Source organism: Coffea eugenioides, unplaced genomic scaffold (assembly GCF_003713205.1).
Source record: "Coffea eugenioides isolate CCC68of unplaced genomic scaffold, Ceug_1.0 ScVebR1_1468;HRSCAF=2321, whole genome shotgun sequence".
Classification (NCBI taxonomy): Eukaryota; Viridiplantae; Streptophyta; class Magnoliopsida; order Gentianales; family Rubiaceae; genus Coffea; species Coffea eugenioides.
In genome coordinates, this window is record NW_020861872.1 from 20,002 (window position 1) to 34,407 (window position 14,406).

Here is a 14,406-nt window from a genome sequence, read left to right on the forward strand (position 1 = left end):
CCACCTCTGTCCTCAAGATTGTCATTAGTGAGGATGTTTATGTTGAAAATTTCAATAGAATCTTGTTCCTTTGAAATTTCAGAGGGTGTATGTGAAACTGATGGAAAAAGGTCAGGATGTATTGCAAGAAATTGTCTTCTGCTTCATGCCAACGGCTCTCAAAGCAGTTATTTGTAACGGTAAAAAGAAACAGTACTGTTGCTTTGGAGGTCTATATATTTGCTTGCATGGGAGTTGCAAGAGAAAGCTGTCAACATTGTTGGGTTGTGGCTGAGGTTTCTGCAAAAGTGCTCATACAAGTATAAGTTGAACTACCTACAAACATGTTCAAGGCGACTTCACCTGCAGTTACTGCTATGCTATATACACTTACTTGTGTATAGAATACTACTTTTTACTCAATATGTTTTGAAAGGTTCTATTCTCTTCAATATCTGCATTTGAGACGGACGAATAGGAATGTGGACCGCTTGATGAAATGCTTTGAGTCTGACTGGGACTTGGATTTTGCCAAAAATGGTTTCTTATGTTCTTGAATTTTGAAGGGGCAGTTGAGAACCCTGGCTCAGAAAGTATGTCCTGAACATCTGTTTGGCCTTCCAGCATGCTCACAACTTGAGACATTGTAGGCCTGAGAGTTGGGGATGCATTTGTATATAGAAGGGCCACATTTAGCATGAGAGTTGCCTTTTCTGATGAATATTTGGACCCCAAGTCTGGATCAACCAGTTCTAGTAGACTGCCTCTCTCTTGTAAAACATAGGCCTGGTCAGAAGAATGAAATGACAAAAGTTAGACTGGAACAAGCTGCATTAGAATCCTATGAGGGAAGACAGTGTAGGCTTGGAAATTTTACGGCAATTTAGTCGGAAAGACAATGAGATACTGATCAGGTTTCAGATTGTGAATGTGTGAGAATTACTAGTGGAAATCGAAGTAAAAATAATAGAATTGAAGAATTTCAGTTTTACCTCATCAAGAAGATAAACACATTCTTCCTTTGGCCTGTAATTTGTGTTGTTTTTTCCACTGACTATTTCCAATGCTACAACTCCATAGCTGTAAACATCTGCTTTAGCAGTCAAGTAACCGCGCATCGCGTACTCAGGAGCCATGTAACCTCTGCATGAGCAAGTATTAAGGGAACATTCATTACAATATAAGCAGGTCACGAGGTTATGATCACTATCAAAGGAAGCTCTTGTTGCTTTGTTTTCAGAGGTGAAAACAATATAAGCATCGCGTACTCAGGAGCCATGTAACCTCTGCATGAGCAAGTATTAAGGGAACATTCATTACAATATAAGCAGGTCACGAGGTTATGATCACTATCAAAGGAAGCTCTTGTTGCTTTGTTTTCAGAGGTGAAAACAAAGACCAACCCGCTGATATGGCAGATATGTCAAAGTGACAAAATGAAGGCAGGCATTTAAGCTTTAGCCACATGATTAATGAAGGTAAGTTTTAACCTGTTTTATTATCACATTGCCATTTATATATGATAAGATATTTGAAGCAGGAGCTAAAACCTCTACAGATTCTCCAAAAACATGGACACAACGAACTTACATAGTTCAGGCAATCTGGGTGCCAATGTGACTACAATCGTCCTCATTTAGCTTCGCCAGGCCAAAATCAGAGATTTTAGCATTGAGGTCCTTGTCAAGCAAAATATTGCTAGTCTTGATGTTTCCGTGGACAATTTTCAGTCTTGACTCTTCATGGAGGTCGGCCAGACCTCGGGCTACGTCTAGGCAAATTTTCCTTCTTGTTGGCCAGTCTAACTTTATCTTGCTTGCTGAATCCTTTCCTGTTGACATTTGAAAGACAAACTAGTTACTTAGTTTGCTATATATCCACCAAAATTATGTGCATCTCTTTCAAATTTACTTGCACTTGTTCGTTGAATAGAGCTGAGCTTATTGAAAAGAGCTCGTGATACACAGTTGTTTGCCATGAATTCGTAGATAAGCATTAAATGATTTCCTTCAACACAGCACCCATACAACTTTATAAGATTAGGATGTTGCAAAGCAGATATCATTCCTATTTCAGTCACAAATTCGAGGTTCCCTTGTTTAGACTTGGAAGAAAGTTGCTTTACAGCAATTACAGTACCATCTGATAATTGACCCTGCATCATGAAGTAAAGCTGCAACTTTAGTTTTGAATAATCAGAATATAAATTATTTAGAAATTATTGAGACAGAAGATACTTGGATCACAATTAAATTTCATTGTCCTTTGGTTTATCAAAGCAAGGAACACTTGGAAACCTATACATCAACCAAATTATTTATAGAGAGTTGTAGGACATTTTTAGATAACAGTTTGCTGAAGCAAAACAGAAAAAAGCTATAGTTGAAAACCTTAACTTATGGAGAACAATCATGGACCAAAGGATTTGATTTAGTTGCTCTGAAAATCGTTTTCATCTGAGGATCCATTTACAAGAACTGATTAAAATGTTCCAGTTAAGTTAGTTAATCCTATGTATTAGACATTTCACTAATTAATTCATATTATTATCAGAATATATTACTTCAACAGCAGGGATATTTCTGTCAATTCAACATCCATGTTGTCATTTTAGGGCCCAATAATCTGACAGGGGAGGTATAAGGGATTTTCAAAACTTCGGGGGAGGTCGTTGAGACTGTCAGAAACCTCAGGGGAGGTTTCTGTAATTATCCCTTAGATTTTCTCATGATAATACAAATACTTAAATTTCATTTTTTATTCAAGATGAAAAAAAAAGTAGATATCTATCTTTCCGTTAATAATTTATTACTTCTTATCAAACAAATGAATTTATGAATGTAACATTTAACTATGTACTAAACAAAGTTACCATATATGGATAAAAGAATAATCTACATTTATTGAATGAGACAAAAGTTGTTAGAAGAGAGAGAAATTATAATTGGAGGAGACTTAGAAGCAAAAATGGGTAAAACCCAAATTTCCATTAACTCATTAATTTTTTTCAAATTTTTTCTATAAAAAGAAGTCAATATTATTAGGAGTAAATCTTTCCTACACTGACGGTGTATACACCATCATCGTTGGATTCATGACATGTGTGCAAAAGTTGAATTTCAAATTCAAAATTTGCATAGTTGTCATCCATCTAATACTGATAGTGTATACACTATCAGTGTAAGAAAGATTAATCCTATTATTAATAGACAAGTTTGAAATTGTCTAGCACGATTTGCTTAATAACAAAAGTTGATTTGACAAGTTGCATTAATGACATAAAATACACAAAACATGTTACAGATATATCTGATTTGAAAAATCATTAGATTTAACATAGTTACAAAACAAAAAAAATTATACTATAAATTACAAGCCATCAAATCTAGCCAATTGCACGAGTTGGTCCATAAATATCTGTGCATGTCTATTCCATTAGATATGCTATCCAATTAGTTTAAATTCAGAACTGCTATTGAGATCTAATAAGAAGATTTAAAAAATTCCAGATCTAACATATAGATGAAGACCTAACAAATTCCAAATCTAACATATAAATATGAAAAAAACTTTTAGATCTAAGAAAAAACAACAAAAAACTAAAACAAACATACGTTATAGTTTAGGAGAGAAGAAAACTCCCACTAAAATATGACTAATTACTTAGAATATTGGCAAAAAAAGAAAAGAAAAGTCAGACACTTATGATTCTGACAGGAGTGTGGTATCAATCTATTGATACAGTCCGGCACTTGGCACAATTATTATTATTTTTTTAAAGATCACTTTTTTTTAAAAAAAAAAAAACATTTTCAGGGAAGCCAGCTGTATGTCTGCCTGCCGTTGGAATTGAAGTGGGCACCCCACGTGCATGAAAGAAAGAGGCGTAAGCGATGGAAGATGGGACGGCTGGAGAGCATCCAAGTAACTTGAGCCACCCCCTTTAGTTTCCCCTCCCATCTTGCCTTATTGCAGCTTTGCTTTCTTTGTTTGCTCTATTTTCTTTTCTTTTTTTTTTTCCCGTTCCATCCAAACTCCAAAGTGCGCCGTCCTCCATTCCCTTCTGAGCTCTTTAACACTACATAAATTGCGGCACCGCTGGCTGCAATAGTAATATATTTCACTTCTCCATTTTCGGCGGCCACTTCGATACCGTGTTCCAAGCAAAGGAAGCCAGCCTGCTTTTGTACTATGCTCCGAACAATTTCTTTTTTAGTTATTTATTGTTTTTGGAGATTAATTTCCATTTAGCAAGAAGCATAAAAAGCAAAGCAAGTGAAGACGGGTTGCTCCGAAGTAGAGGTGTCAAAATGGGTGACTTGGGCGGGTTTGGATTGGGTAAAATGGATAATGGGTATAAGTGAGTCAACTCATTTATACCCATTTAATTAGATGGGTATAAATGGGTGAGTCAAAAAATGAATTGGGTAAACCAATTACCCATTTATAACCCATTTATTTTAACTTTTTGTAAACTCATTTAAATTCATTTTTGCAAACTAAGTTATCAATTTATACCACTCTTTATACCCATCATTAGTTTTAAATATATACTTATAATGTTCAATAAACTTAATTACCAATTTTTTTTCATTTATACTCTGTCACAAAATTACCGATTATTTAATAATTGAATAATAAGAATATAAAAATTTGAACTAAGTACTATAAAAATTAATATAAAAACTTAATCCAAAAATTTTGAACCCCTAACATTTTTTTCATATATAAATTTAAAATTTCATTTTATAAAGATAATAAAATAGGCTAAAATTTATCATAAATTAGTAATGCTAAAAAATGAGCAAGTTAACAAATTAAGAGAAAATAAAATAATAAGATAAAACCAACAAATAATAATAATGAAACAAAAGTAGTTAACATCATGACAAAATGAAAAATTTGAAAAAAAAAAAAGGTGGGGGAAAAGAAAAGACTTGGAGGGAAGAGAATTCTAAATGGGTTAATTGGATTTGATGGGTTACCCAATAATACCCATATACAAAAATTTAAGATACCCATACCCATCTATTCATGGGCGGGTATGGATAAATTTAGTTAAGTGGGTTGATTTGCCACCTCTACTCCGAAGGACGGAACACGAGCTACTGGCTACCCAAGTTATAAATCTTCATATTTTTGTTTCACCTTAAAATATAATTTTGAAATTTTTTTTTTGTATTTTTAGTTATTTGTCCTCCTCCAAATATTTTAAAAAATATATTACATTAATTTGACAGTTTATATGCATAAATACATATGTATTTCGCACTTTCGGATTAAAATTTTTTGTTCTGTCCAGATTTTTGTGGCCCCAATTGTGCCTAATTACTCAGAATATTGACCAAAAAAAATTTTAACATGTGTTTCTGTAACATTACTATTGACATTAATCATGTTTTCTACCCTTCTTCTTTTTTTCACCTTAAATGTTTGTCCCTAATTCTTCAATCCCAGTTTGGAAGCCTCCTTTTATTTTTTTTAAGGCATGGAAGCCTCCCAGTCACCTTCCTCCTTTCCCTTTCTCTGGCTTCCTGCTTTCTTGCGATTAGGATATACACCTACTGAAAATAACTAGGCAATTGAATGGAGGCAGTTTTTTTTTTTAACCTTTTCAGTCGCTGCCGGGCTGACACTGCCCGGCAGCACTAGCACATATTTAAAAAAAAAAAATTTATTCACAGCTCGGCAGCTACTATTCCCTTTTTTTTTTTTAATTTGGATCAGCCCAGTAGCAATAGTTTTGTATGCACCCACTATCAGACCAATACATGTCCGATTTTTTTTTTAGACAATATTCTGAGTAATTAGCCATAAAATACTTTAGAAAAGGTTTTATTAAATATAAAATAAAAGGATTAATCTTTCCTACACTGATAGTGTATACACTGTTAGTGTTGGATGAATGACAAATATGTAAAATTTGAATTTAAAATTCAACTTCTACATAAATGTCATAGATCCAACCGTGATAGTATATACACTATCAGTATAAGAAAGATTTATTCAAAACAAAAACAGAGAGAGAGAGAGAGAGAGAGAGAGAGAGAGAGAGAGAGAGAGACCTTGACTTGACGTCAAAATCTCCCTCCTATGGACAAAGCATAGTGGAGAGAAGGTTGTTTGGGTTTTTTTCAATTAAGCATGTCATTTAGGAGAATAAAAATAGTTGATTAAAATAAATACTTTCATATATATATATATATATATATATATATATATATATGTATATCGTATTAGGTCTGGTCCCCGAAAATTGACCAACGAGAATAATAGAGTTCTTGACAATTCAATAATGACAATAATAAAACAGATAAATCAAACAAAGAAATACGAAATTTATGTGGCTCGTCCAATTGACTTACATCCACGGGTGAAGGGGTAGCGGATTTACTATAACAGAAAGAGAGTACAAAAGAGAGAGTACAAAACCCTAGAAAATAATTTTTAGGTTCAAAAGACATCTAAAATTGAAAACACAAAAGAACCTAAATATCACTAAATGCTTAATGGCCCAAAGACCCATGATTTGCTCTTTTGGTTTGATACCAAACCAAAACTCCTCTCAGATTGGGGCGCCGGTCCCCCAAAACTCTCTTGGACTGGTGCACATAGCACTTGGTCTAGTGCCCTTAACACAATTAAACTCACTTAAGTCCACTATATTTGTAACTATCAAGAGAAGATACTTCTTTATAAAAGTTTCGATTTGAGATACAAAAACACACTCAACAAATCTCTACCTTGGGGTGTATTCAATATCGGTAAATAGTAAACAAATAACAAACAAACTCCACTTTCTCCATAAAAGTCCCAATGAATTTCAACGAACCACAACGAGCCACTAATGAACCAAGATGCAAAAGGCTCAACAGGTCCCAATGGGCCAAATCTCACAAAAGGTTCAATAGATTCCAACAGTTTAAAAACCATAAACATAGTAATCTTGCTCCACCTTCTTCTCAAAACCCTCAATGAGTTCTAACGGACCAAATAACTCTTCTTCAAAACCCAACTAAACTCCAATTACAATTTTTTCTTCACTTTCTGTAGCATTCAAAACCTGTTATTGTCATCAAGACCCCAAAATCTGACCATGACCCAAAACCTAAAACTCTGATACCAATTTGTTAGATCTGATCCCAGAAAATTGGCCAACGAGAATAATAGGGTTCTTGACAACTCAATAATGACAATAATAAAACAGATAAATCAAATAGAGAAACACGAAATTTATGTGGTTCGATCCAATTGACTTACGTCCACAGACGAAGGGATAACAGATTTACTAGAATAGAAACAGAGTACAAAAGAGATAGTACAAAACCCTAAAAAATAATTCTTAAACTCAAAAGGCACCTAAAATTGAAAACACAAAAGAACCTAAATATCATTAAATATTTAATGGCTCAAAAGCCCATGATTTGCTCTTTTGGTTTGATGCTAAACCAAAACTCCTTTCAAATTGGGGCGCGAGCCCTCAAAAATTCTCTTGAACTGGTGCACATAACACTTGGGTTGTTGCCTTTAGCACAATTGAACTCACTTAAGTCCACTATATTTATAACTACTAAAAGAAGATATTTCTTTATGAAAGTTTCAATGTATGATACAAAGACACACTCAATATATAGTTGTATAAAAATGACATCTATATGGGAGTTGGACTGATAATCATTTATGGAACCAATTCAAACGTTCAAGTAAGACAGATTGCGTATCACATAAAAAATCCGAGGGCAAAAAGGAGGCGACAAAATTATTTCGTGACTGATAGTAAGAGACATGTAAAGCAAGTCACCGAATTACTGTACCACATTATAGGTTTAGTCGTACATGCCTTAAACTGGTGCAGAAGGTTGTATTGGCGGTGGATGTTGGGTTGGTAGTAGCGTAGGATTTAGCGATGCTTTGCGGCTTGAGCCAACTAGATAGGAAATTGGTTACTGGGTTGTTGTTTTTCTTTTCAGATCTTTTAAGAATTGAGTGAAACTACAAAGTTAGTTTGTGGACCTTGGTGGACTACTTCAGTTGCAACTTTTAGTTATGATATGTAATGATTTATTTGGATGACTTTTAGTTGCAACTTTTAGTCATGACACGTGCATGGCTCTAAACAGCATAATCTTGCGCTTTCCTTAACAACCAAAATTTTTTTTTCAAGGAACTTTGAGGACGAGGAAATCAATTAACAACAGTGACCTTGTTAATATTCTTTACAAACAAGAAATACATGATGGTTTCAACGAAAAAGGTCCTAATGACTTGTCGTTTTATTTTTTTTCTCCCATTGACTTGGCATAAAAAAGGCCTCCAATGTTTTCAGAAATTCATGGTTTGTTGAAATTGATTATGCGTCTCTCCCTTTTGTAAACAAGTTTCTTAGCGTCCCAAAACTGAAGGAACAAAATGCAGATAATGATCTCGGTAAAAACTGAGATAACTAGAAGGTGCATTTTTTAGCACTAAATATTCGTAGACAGTTGAGACGAAGTTCATAATCTATGAATAGGGTGTTTCCATTATGTAATAGAATACGTAATAGATGCAAATCTTTATTATGCAAGTGTAAATAAGAGATTTGAGTTTAAGTTCTCTTCGCTTATAGAAAAAAATAAAGATAATAAATCTAGAGAACTTTAGAAGAAACCCTTGAATGCACTCAAGGAAACTTTGATGAATTCAAGTGACAACTCACGAAAATTAAATTGCTAAAAAATGCTCATTAATTGGTGGAAATTATTTCAATTGCGTAAATGAACCGTCAAAAGTAAACAATTATTTGTCAACACATGCGAGTGCCATGTAACAAAAATTTAATTATTAGTTAAACTAATTTATGAAAATTAAGTTATGCTTGTAAAAAATTAATTCTTTTAACAATATAATTACATTGTAGAGGTAAGATTATAGATTTTATGTCATTCTTTTCTCTAAATAGCTATAGTTATAATTAGTTACCATAACCATAAGCAATTAATGTATCAAATTTAGGTGTAATGACATTTGGTGGTTGTATAATGATGGGTTCTTCTAATAGTGTCTAGTGCATACTCGTTGATATATAAAAATATGTGAACGCATATACTAACAATTAATAAACTTCTTCACATATATATTTTCTCATTTAACGTCACTTTTCAAAAAAATTAACACTTTAAATGAACATATAATGATTATATCTGATTATTGGAGTAAAAATGGAAAAAAATAAAGAGTGGACCAACAAAAAAATTTTTGGAACACCAAAACGCATAATGTCTACATGCAGAAAACGAAAAGCTCTACGATACCTTTCTTTAGCCATGAAAAAATTGCATAGATTGTTTTTTTACAAGAACGTTTGGTCGGTGAAGATAATTTGGTTAAAAATTGAACTGTCTTATTATGAGTTCAAGTCCCCAAAACTTGGTTGGCTGGACGTGCAGTACCGAGTGGTACATTAGTCGTAGGAGTAAACTTATTTAGCCTATAATGCCATGTCCCAAGTTTTATGACAAATCGAACTTCCCGCTTATTCAATTATTTCGGTTTTCCATTCCTATTCTTGTTTTTTTTCCCATCTATTTCTTTACTCTCTCTTCTTATGTTTTGTATATTTTTCCTCCTGTTCTGACCATTCTCTCTTGCTACTAATACAACAATCACATTACTATTATTAATTGATTACTCATCATGAATTGAATCTTACTTTTTGAAACACACATGCTTTATGAGGTGTTTGAGCAAACATTGACTATGAGATTCACGTGAAAACTATCATTGATCCTGAATCAAATACTAAACACGTTTAAGTAATTTTTTTTTTTTTTTGGCTGCGGAGTGGTGTCCGGGTCAAGTCCTTAAAAGGCGGCCCGACTAATCCCACTTCACCGGCCCACGCCCCAACCAACCTAGCACGATAGATGCACGGAAGAAAGCTGATGTTGTGCGGAGATTCGACCCCGAATGAGGACCCGGAAGAGGCCAACCACCAACCCATTTCACGTGGGGGCAAACACGTTTAAGTAATTGTTTCGGACTGATATAAGATTTTTTAAATTTACTTTACCTACAACTACCACCAATGCTAACCTTTGGAAGAGACGGAGGGACGAAAAGTTCCGGCGGCAGAATTAAATATTGAGATAGGAAAAACGTTTTTAATCAACGAATGGGCGGCTAAGAATTAATTGTAGTTTAATATAGCTAAACATGAAATTTATTTTAAATATAACTAAACTACTTGTTTATTCTCTTTGTTTATCCCTATTTTGGTTCCTATCTAATATAACTCATAAACAAATAAACACTCACGCTGTTCTTTAAACTCTCAACCAAACAGAAGTTTCTTATGTGTTTGTGACTCTTAAAGTGACACAGTTTGTTTGCGGTGCAACTATTCTTACTTCTTGAAAATAGCAAGATTATACACATTATACGTTTGAGTAGAAATAAGCAAGAATTTATAACCATAAGTTTGAAAATTGTGGACGATTTTCAACCATTAACGCTATATTTACACGACGAACTCAATAGTTAACTTTAAATGCATCCCGATAGAAATAAATTATGCGATTAAATTCTCAATCAAACATTATTCTTCTATCCCTAAATTTGAGATATTTTCACCCTTACAGAATGGATACTATTGAAGATTTTAAGTGTCAAATAGTGGAGAAAAAGTTGGATTGAGTTGAATGATAAGGCATGAGTGATTGTAATTAGGAACTTAAAAGAAATTAGAAAAAAAGGGATGCCAAAGAAGATTATATGTATGGAACTAATTGCTTACGTGAAAGGCAATTACTCCCTTCGTCCCGAATGATTTGTTGTATTTTGGGATTTCAACTTTTAACAATAGTGATTTGACGGTGATATTAATAGATTTGTTTCCAAAGTTGCTCTCCAAAATTTAAATTTGAATTTAAAATGAAATATAGATAAAGATAGGAATATCATTGAAAGAGGAAACCAAAAATAGTTCTGAATTTGATAAGATGATAAATATTTTGAGATATTTTCAAATAAAAAGCATGACAGTTTTAATAATGGGAGGGAGAGAATTATTAGTATCTACCCCACAACCTTTTATTTTAGTGTTTGGTTGGGACCCCAGCATCTTGTTTATTCAATCCTTTAACTTGGGTTTATGAAAGCTTTCCCGGGCATTCGGCTATATATTGTTCTCATTCCTGAAATCCCTCCCAAGCGCGCCCTCTCACTTGTACACCTTCTAACAATGGCCTCAAACTCAACTGAGATACTCCACGAATTCTCTCCCTTAATGCGAGTATACAAGGGCGGCAGGGTGGAAAGATTAGCAGGGAAAGACATTGTAGCTGCATCAGTGGATCAAGAAACCGGTGTTGAATCCAAAGATGTGCAAATTTCACCAGAACTGGACATCTCTGGAAGGCTTTACCTGCCCAAGAAAGCCAAACAGGGAACAAAACTTCCTCTTCTGGTCTACTTCCATGGAGGAGGCTTTTTCGTCGAATCCGCCTTCTCCCCTTTTTATCATACGTACCTCAATGCAGTAGTTGCAGAAGCTGATGTTGTAGCAGTTTCAGTAAACTATCGCCTCGCTCCCGAGCACCCTTTACCGACTGCTTTTGAGGATTCTTGGATTGCACTCCAATGGGTCGCTTCGCATTTAAACGGGGAGGGTCCTGAGGCATGGCTCAGGGGCTATGCTGATTTTGATCGGGTGTTTCTTGGTGGGGATAGCGCTGGTGGTAACATAGCACACAACATGGCCTTAAAGGTCGGGCTGGAGAAGCTGAAAGGTGTCAATGTTGAAGGGATTTTTCTCAATTGTCCTTATTTTTGGGGCAAAGAGCCAGTTGGTAGTGAAGCCACAAGATTGGAGAAAAAGGGACATCTTTCTTTTTGGGATAAGTCCTATGTTGAGGCCGCTTGGCATTTTGTTTACCCAAATACCACAGGGCTAGATGATCCATTGCTGAATCCTGTGATGGAACCAAATCTTTCCAGGCTAGGCTGCAGAAGGGTGCTGGTCTGTGTTGCTGAGCAAGATATTTTGAAGGATAGGGGATGGTTTTACAAAGAAGCATTGGAGAAGAGTGAGTGGGCTGGAGATGTGGAGGTTGTGGATGTTGCAGGGGAAGATCATGTCTTCAATCTCTTCTTTCCCAAGGGAGAAAATGCTCTGTCTTTGCTGAAAAAGTTGGCTAGTTTCATCGGAAGGAATGGGGTGTAGATGCATCTTGTGAGTTTTAAGTGGATTATTAAAAAGGCCTTAATGTCAAGACAAGCTTCCTTTTAGACGATGGCCAATTATTATTATTAACGATTCCAGACTGAGGTTGTAATGCTTTCAAAATACATATACATTATCTTTTAGCCTAGTATCATCCCACAATTAGAATGCATAAGCTAAGCTAGTGATAGGTCAAGTCAATTATTGTTGTCCCTTTATAATTTCTTTCTATATTAAATTCGTGCTTAATTTTCTTCTTCTTCTCTATTTTTTCCCCTTTGGATTTAGGTTCTATTTGAGGCTGGGCACACAATGATAAAGACACGTAGCTGGCCAGCTATATAAATATTTATTCCAATTTCATATGACCTTTTTTTTTAATTTTTCTTAGTTGTTCGTATTTATTCTTTTGTAATTGGGAACGTGTGTTATGATGTTATCGTACCTAGTTTTGTTTCTGAATTCTAAAAGTATGATAGTACCGGAAGGATAATCGACAGAATATTCTTTTTCTTCTGTATGAAACATTGACCAAGATATTTTGAAGAAATAAAAACAATATTTAACATCATGACGACAAAAGTATGTGCTACATTAGTTAACACAAGAAGAAGGAATTTAGAATTTTTCTGCAATTAATTAAATTAGATTATAGATTCTTGGTACTACATGTGTCAAATAGTTGGTGAGTTGAAATAGAGGGATTGCACCATTAGCACGGAATATTTTTTATTCGATTAATGATGGATCAATAGATAATTCATTAACAATACTTTTGCATACTATTCATAATTACATCAAAAAAATTAAAAAAAGGGAATAAGTTTTCAAAGTTCAACATTTTGTATGTTTCAAATTCCAGAAGCCTAGATGATGTTCGGATGAATTTGGAAGTCCTTAAGCATTGTGCAACAGTCCTGTTCCTGGTATACATCATTAACTTCTCGATTGTTCTCTTGCCTGATAATGAGAAGAATCATATAAGTGATTACTTACTGCCTAAAAATTATCCAACTTTCCCAGGAATCAACCCTCCCAAATGTTCTGCAAGGAAAATGGAACAACAATTCCAGTATGACAACACGAAGCAGGAGTCTCCTGGTATACGCATTACATACACCAACTTTTATTCCATCCACTTTGTCCTTGATTATCGAGGTTCTTATGTAGTTACACTTCAGGAGTCGAGTTTTCCAAATGCAATGGATGACAAACGGTATAATTCTTTCACAATGACATTAAGAAGCAATAGAGGAAATTTTCCATATGGAGAAAGCAGCAGGAAATCTCCACCACCATCTGTAGGATGTCATAGAGTAGTTCCATATACAACAGGAAGTCTTGGAAAGGTTAGACTGAAGTTTTTATCCTATAAATCTTGCCTTAGTTATCCTTCATGCAATATCGCTGATTGAAAGCTCTACCTAGATGACAGTAAGAGTGGGGAATCTGTTGTGCAAAGCGCAAAGCAAGCCTCTCAGTGTTCTCCTAAGGCACTCTCATTCCCTGCTGCGATGAGATGATGGAGCTGGTTCACGTCATTTGCATATGTTTGCATCTCCAGATGTCAAAGTACTATCTCTGTCTGTCTGTCAAAGGCCAACGAGATCAGAGACGGAGGACAATCCTTCTGCAGTGTTCCTCATGCCAATTGATTCACATGGCCACGAAATATTAATTCTCCAAAGAATCAAATGGAAGCTCAGATACAATAAGCAGATTCTCTACCACAGAACAAAGGCTGCACGACAGAAATTTGATTCTTACATTCTTTGATTCTTTTATTAACTGATTTGCTGATTAGTGATTTTACTCATTTACCAACTGTATATACACGTTACAATAAGTTGGTTATCTGGTTTTTAGATTTGGGAAGCTCTTCTTACTTGTCATCAAACTGTACAAAGTTGTGTATACATCTTAAATCTAGAATGATAAGTTCATATGGTATTCTTTTGCATTATCATCTTCTCACCTGTCGATTTTAGAGCACTGATGTACCCGAAAACATGAAAAATGTGCAAGTAAATACATGAGTAAACAACATTCTAGCGCATCAAGCTTTAGCACACTTCTCAATTTGAATTGGTATAATGAGCAATGTAAATGATCATCTGTTTCATGAGTAGACAGAAAGATAACCAGAAGAAAACATCATCAAAAAGTCGTACAATGGAATTGGCAGATCTAATTAGCTACTCATAGAAGACAGACCTCGGCAGGCA

The 14,406-nt window shown here is 34.7% G+C and overlaps 2 protein-coding genes and 1 pseudogene across 3 annotated transcripts; 2 read left to right on the plus strand and 1 right to left on the minus strand.

Moving 5' to 3' along the window:
- Positions 1-387: 387 nt before the first annotated feature.
- Positions 388-2,140, minus strand: LOC113755398 (annotated as a pseudogene).
- Positions 2,141-11,200: 9,060 nt separating this feature from the next.
- LOC113755399 (probable carboxylesterase 12) lies at positions 11,201-12,181 on the plus strand. Its single transcript, XM_027299406.1, has one exon. It carries the CDS (start codon positions 11,201-11,203, stop codon positions 12,179-12,181), a length of 981 nt encoding a protein of 326 aa, XP_027155207.1.
- Positions 12,182-13,046: 865 nt separating this feature from the next.
- Positions 13,047-14,050, plus strand: LOC113755406 (protein NEN4-like). 2 transcript variants are annotated; one of them, XM_027299411.1, is made up of 4 exons: positions 13,047-13,107; positions 13,205-13,282; positions 13,363-13,530; positions 13,610-14,050. In XM_027299411.1, exons 1-4 carry the CDS (start codon positions 13,063-13,065, stop codon positions 13,697-13,699), a joined length of 381 nt encoding a protein of 126 aa, XP_027155212.1. In that variant the 5' UTR covers positions 13,047-13,062; the 3' UTR covers positions 13,700-14,050. The 2 variants fall into 2 exon arrangements, with proteins under 2 accessions (XP_027155212.1, XP_027155213.1); XM_027299412.1 differs by having other exon boundaries at positions 13,617-14,050.
- Positions 14,051-14,406: the final 356 nt, after the last annotated feature.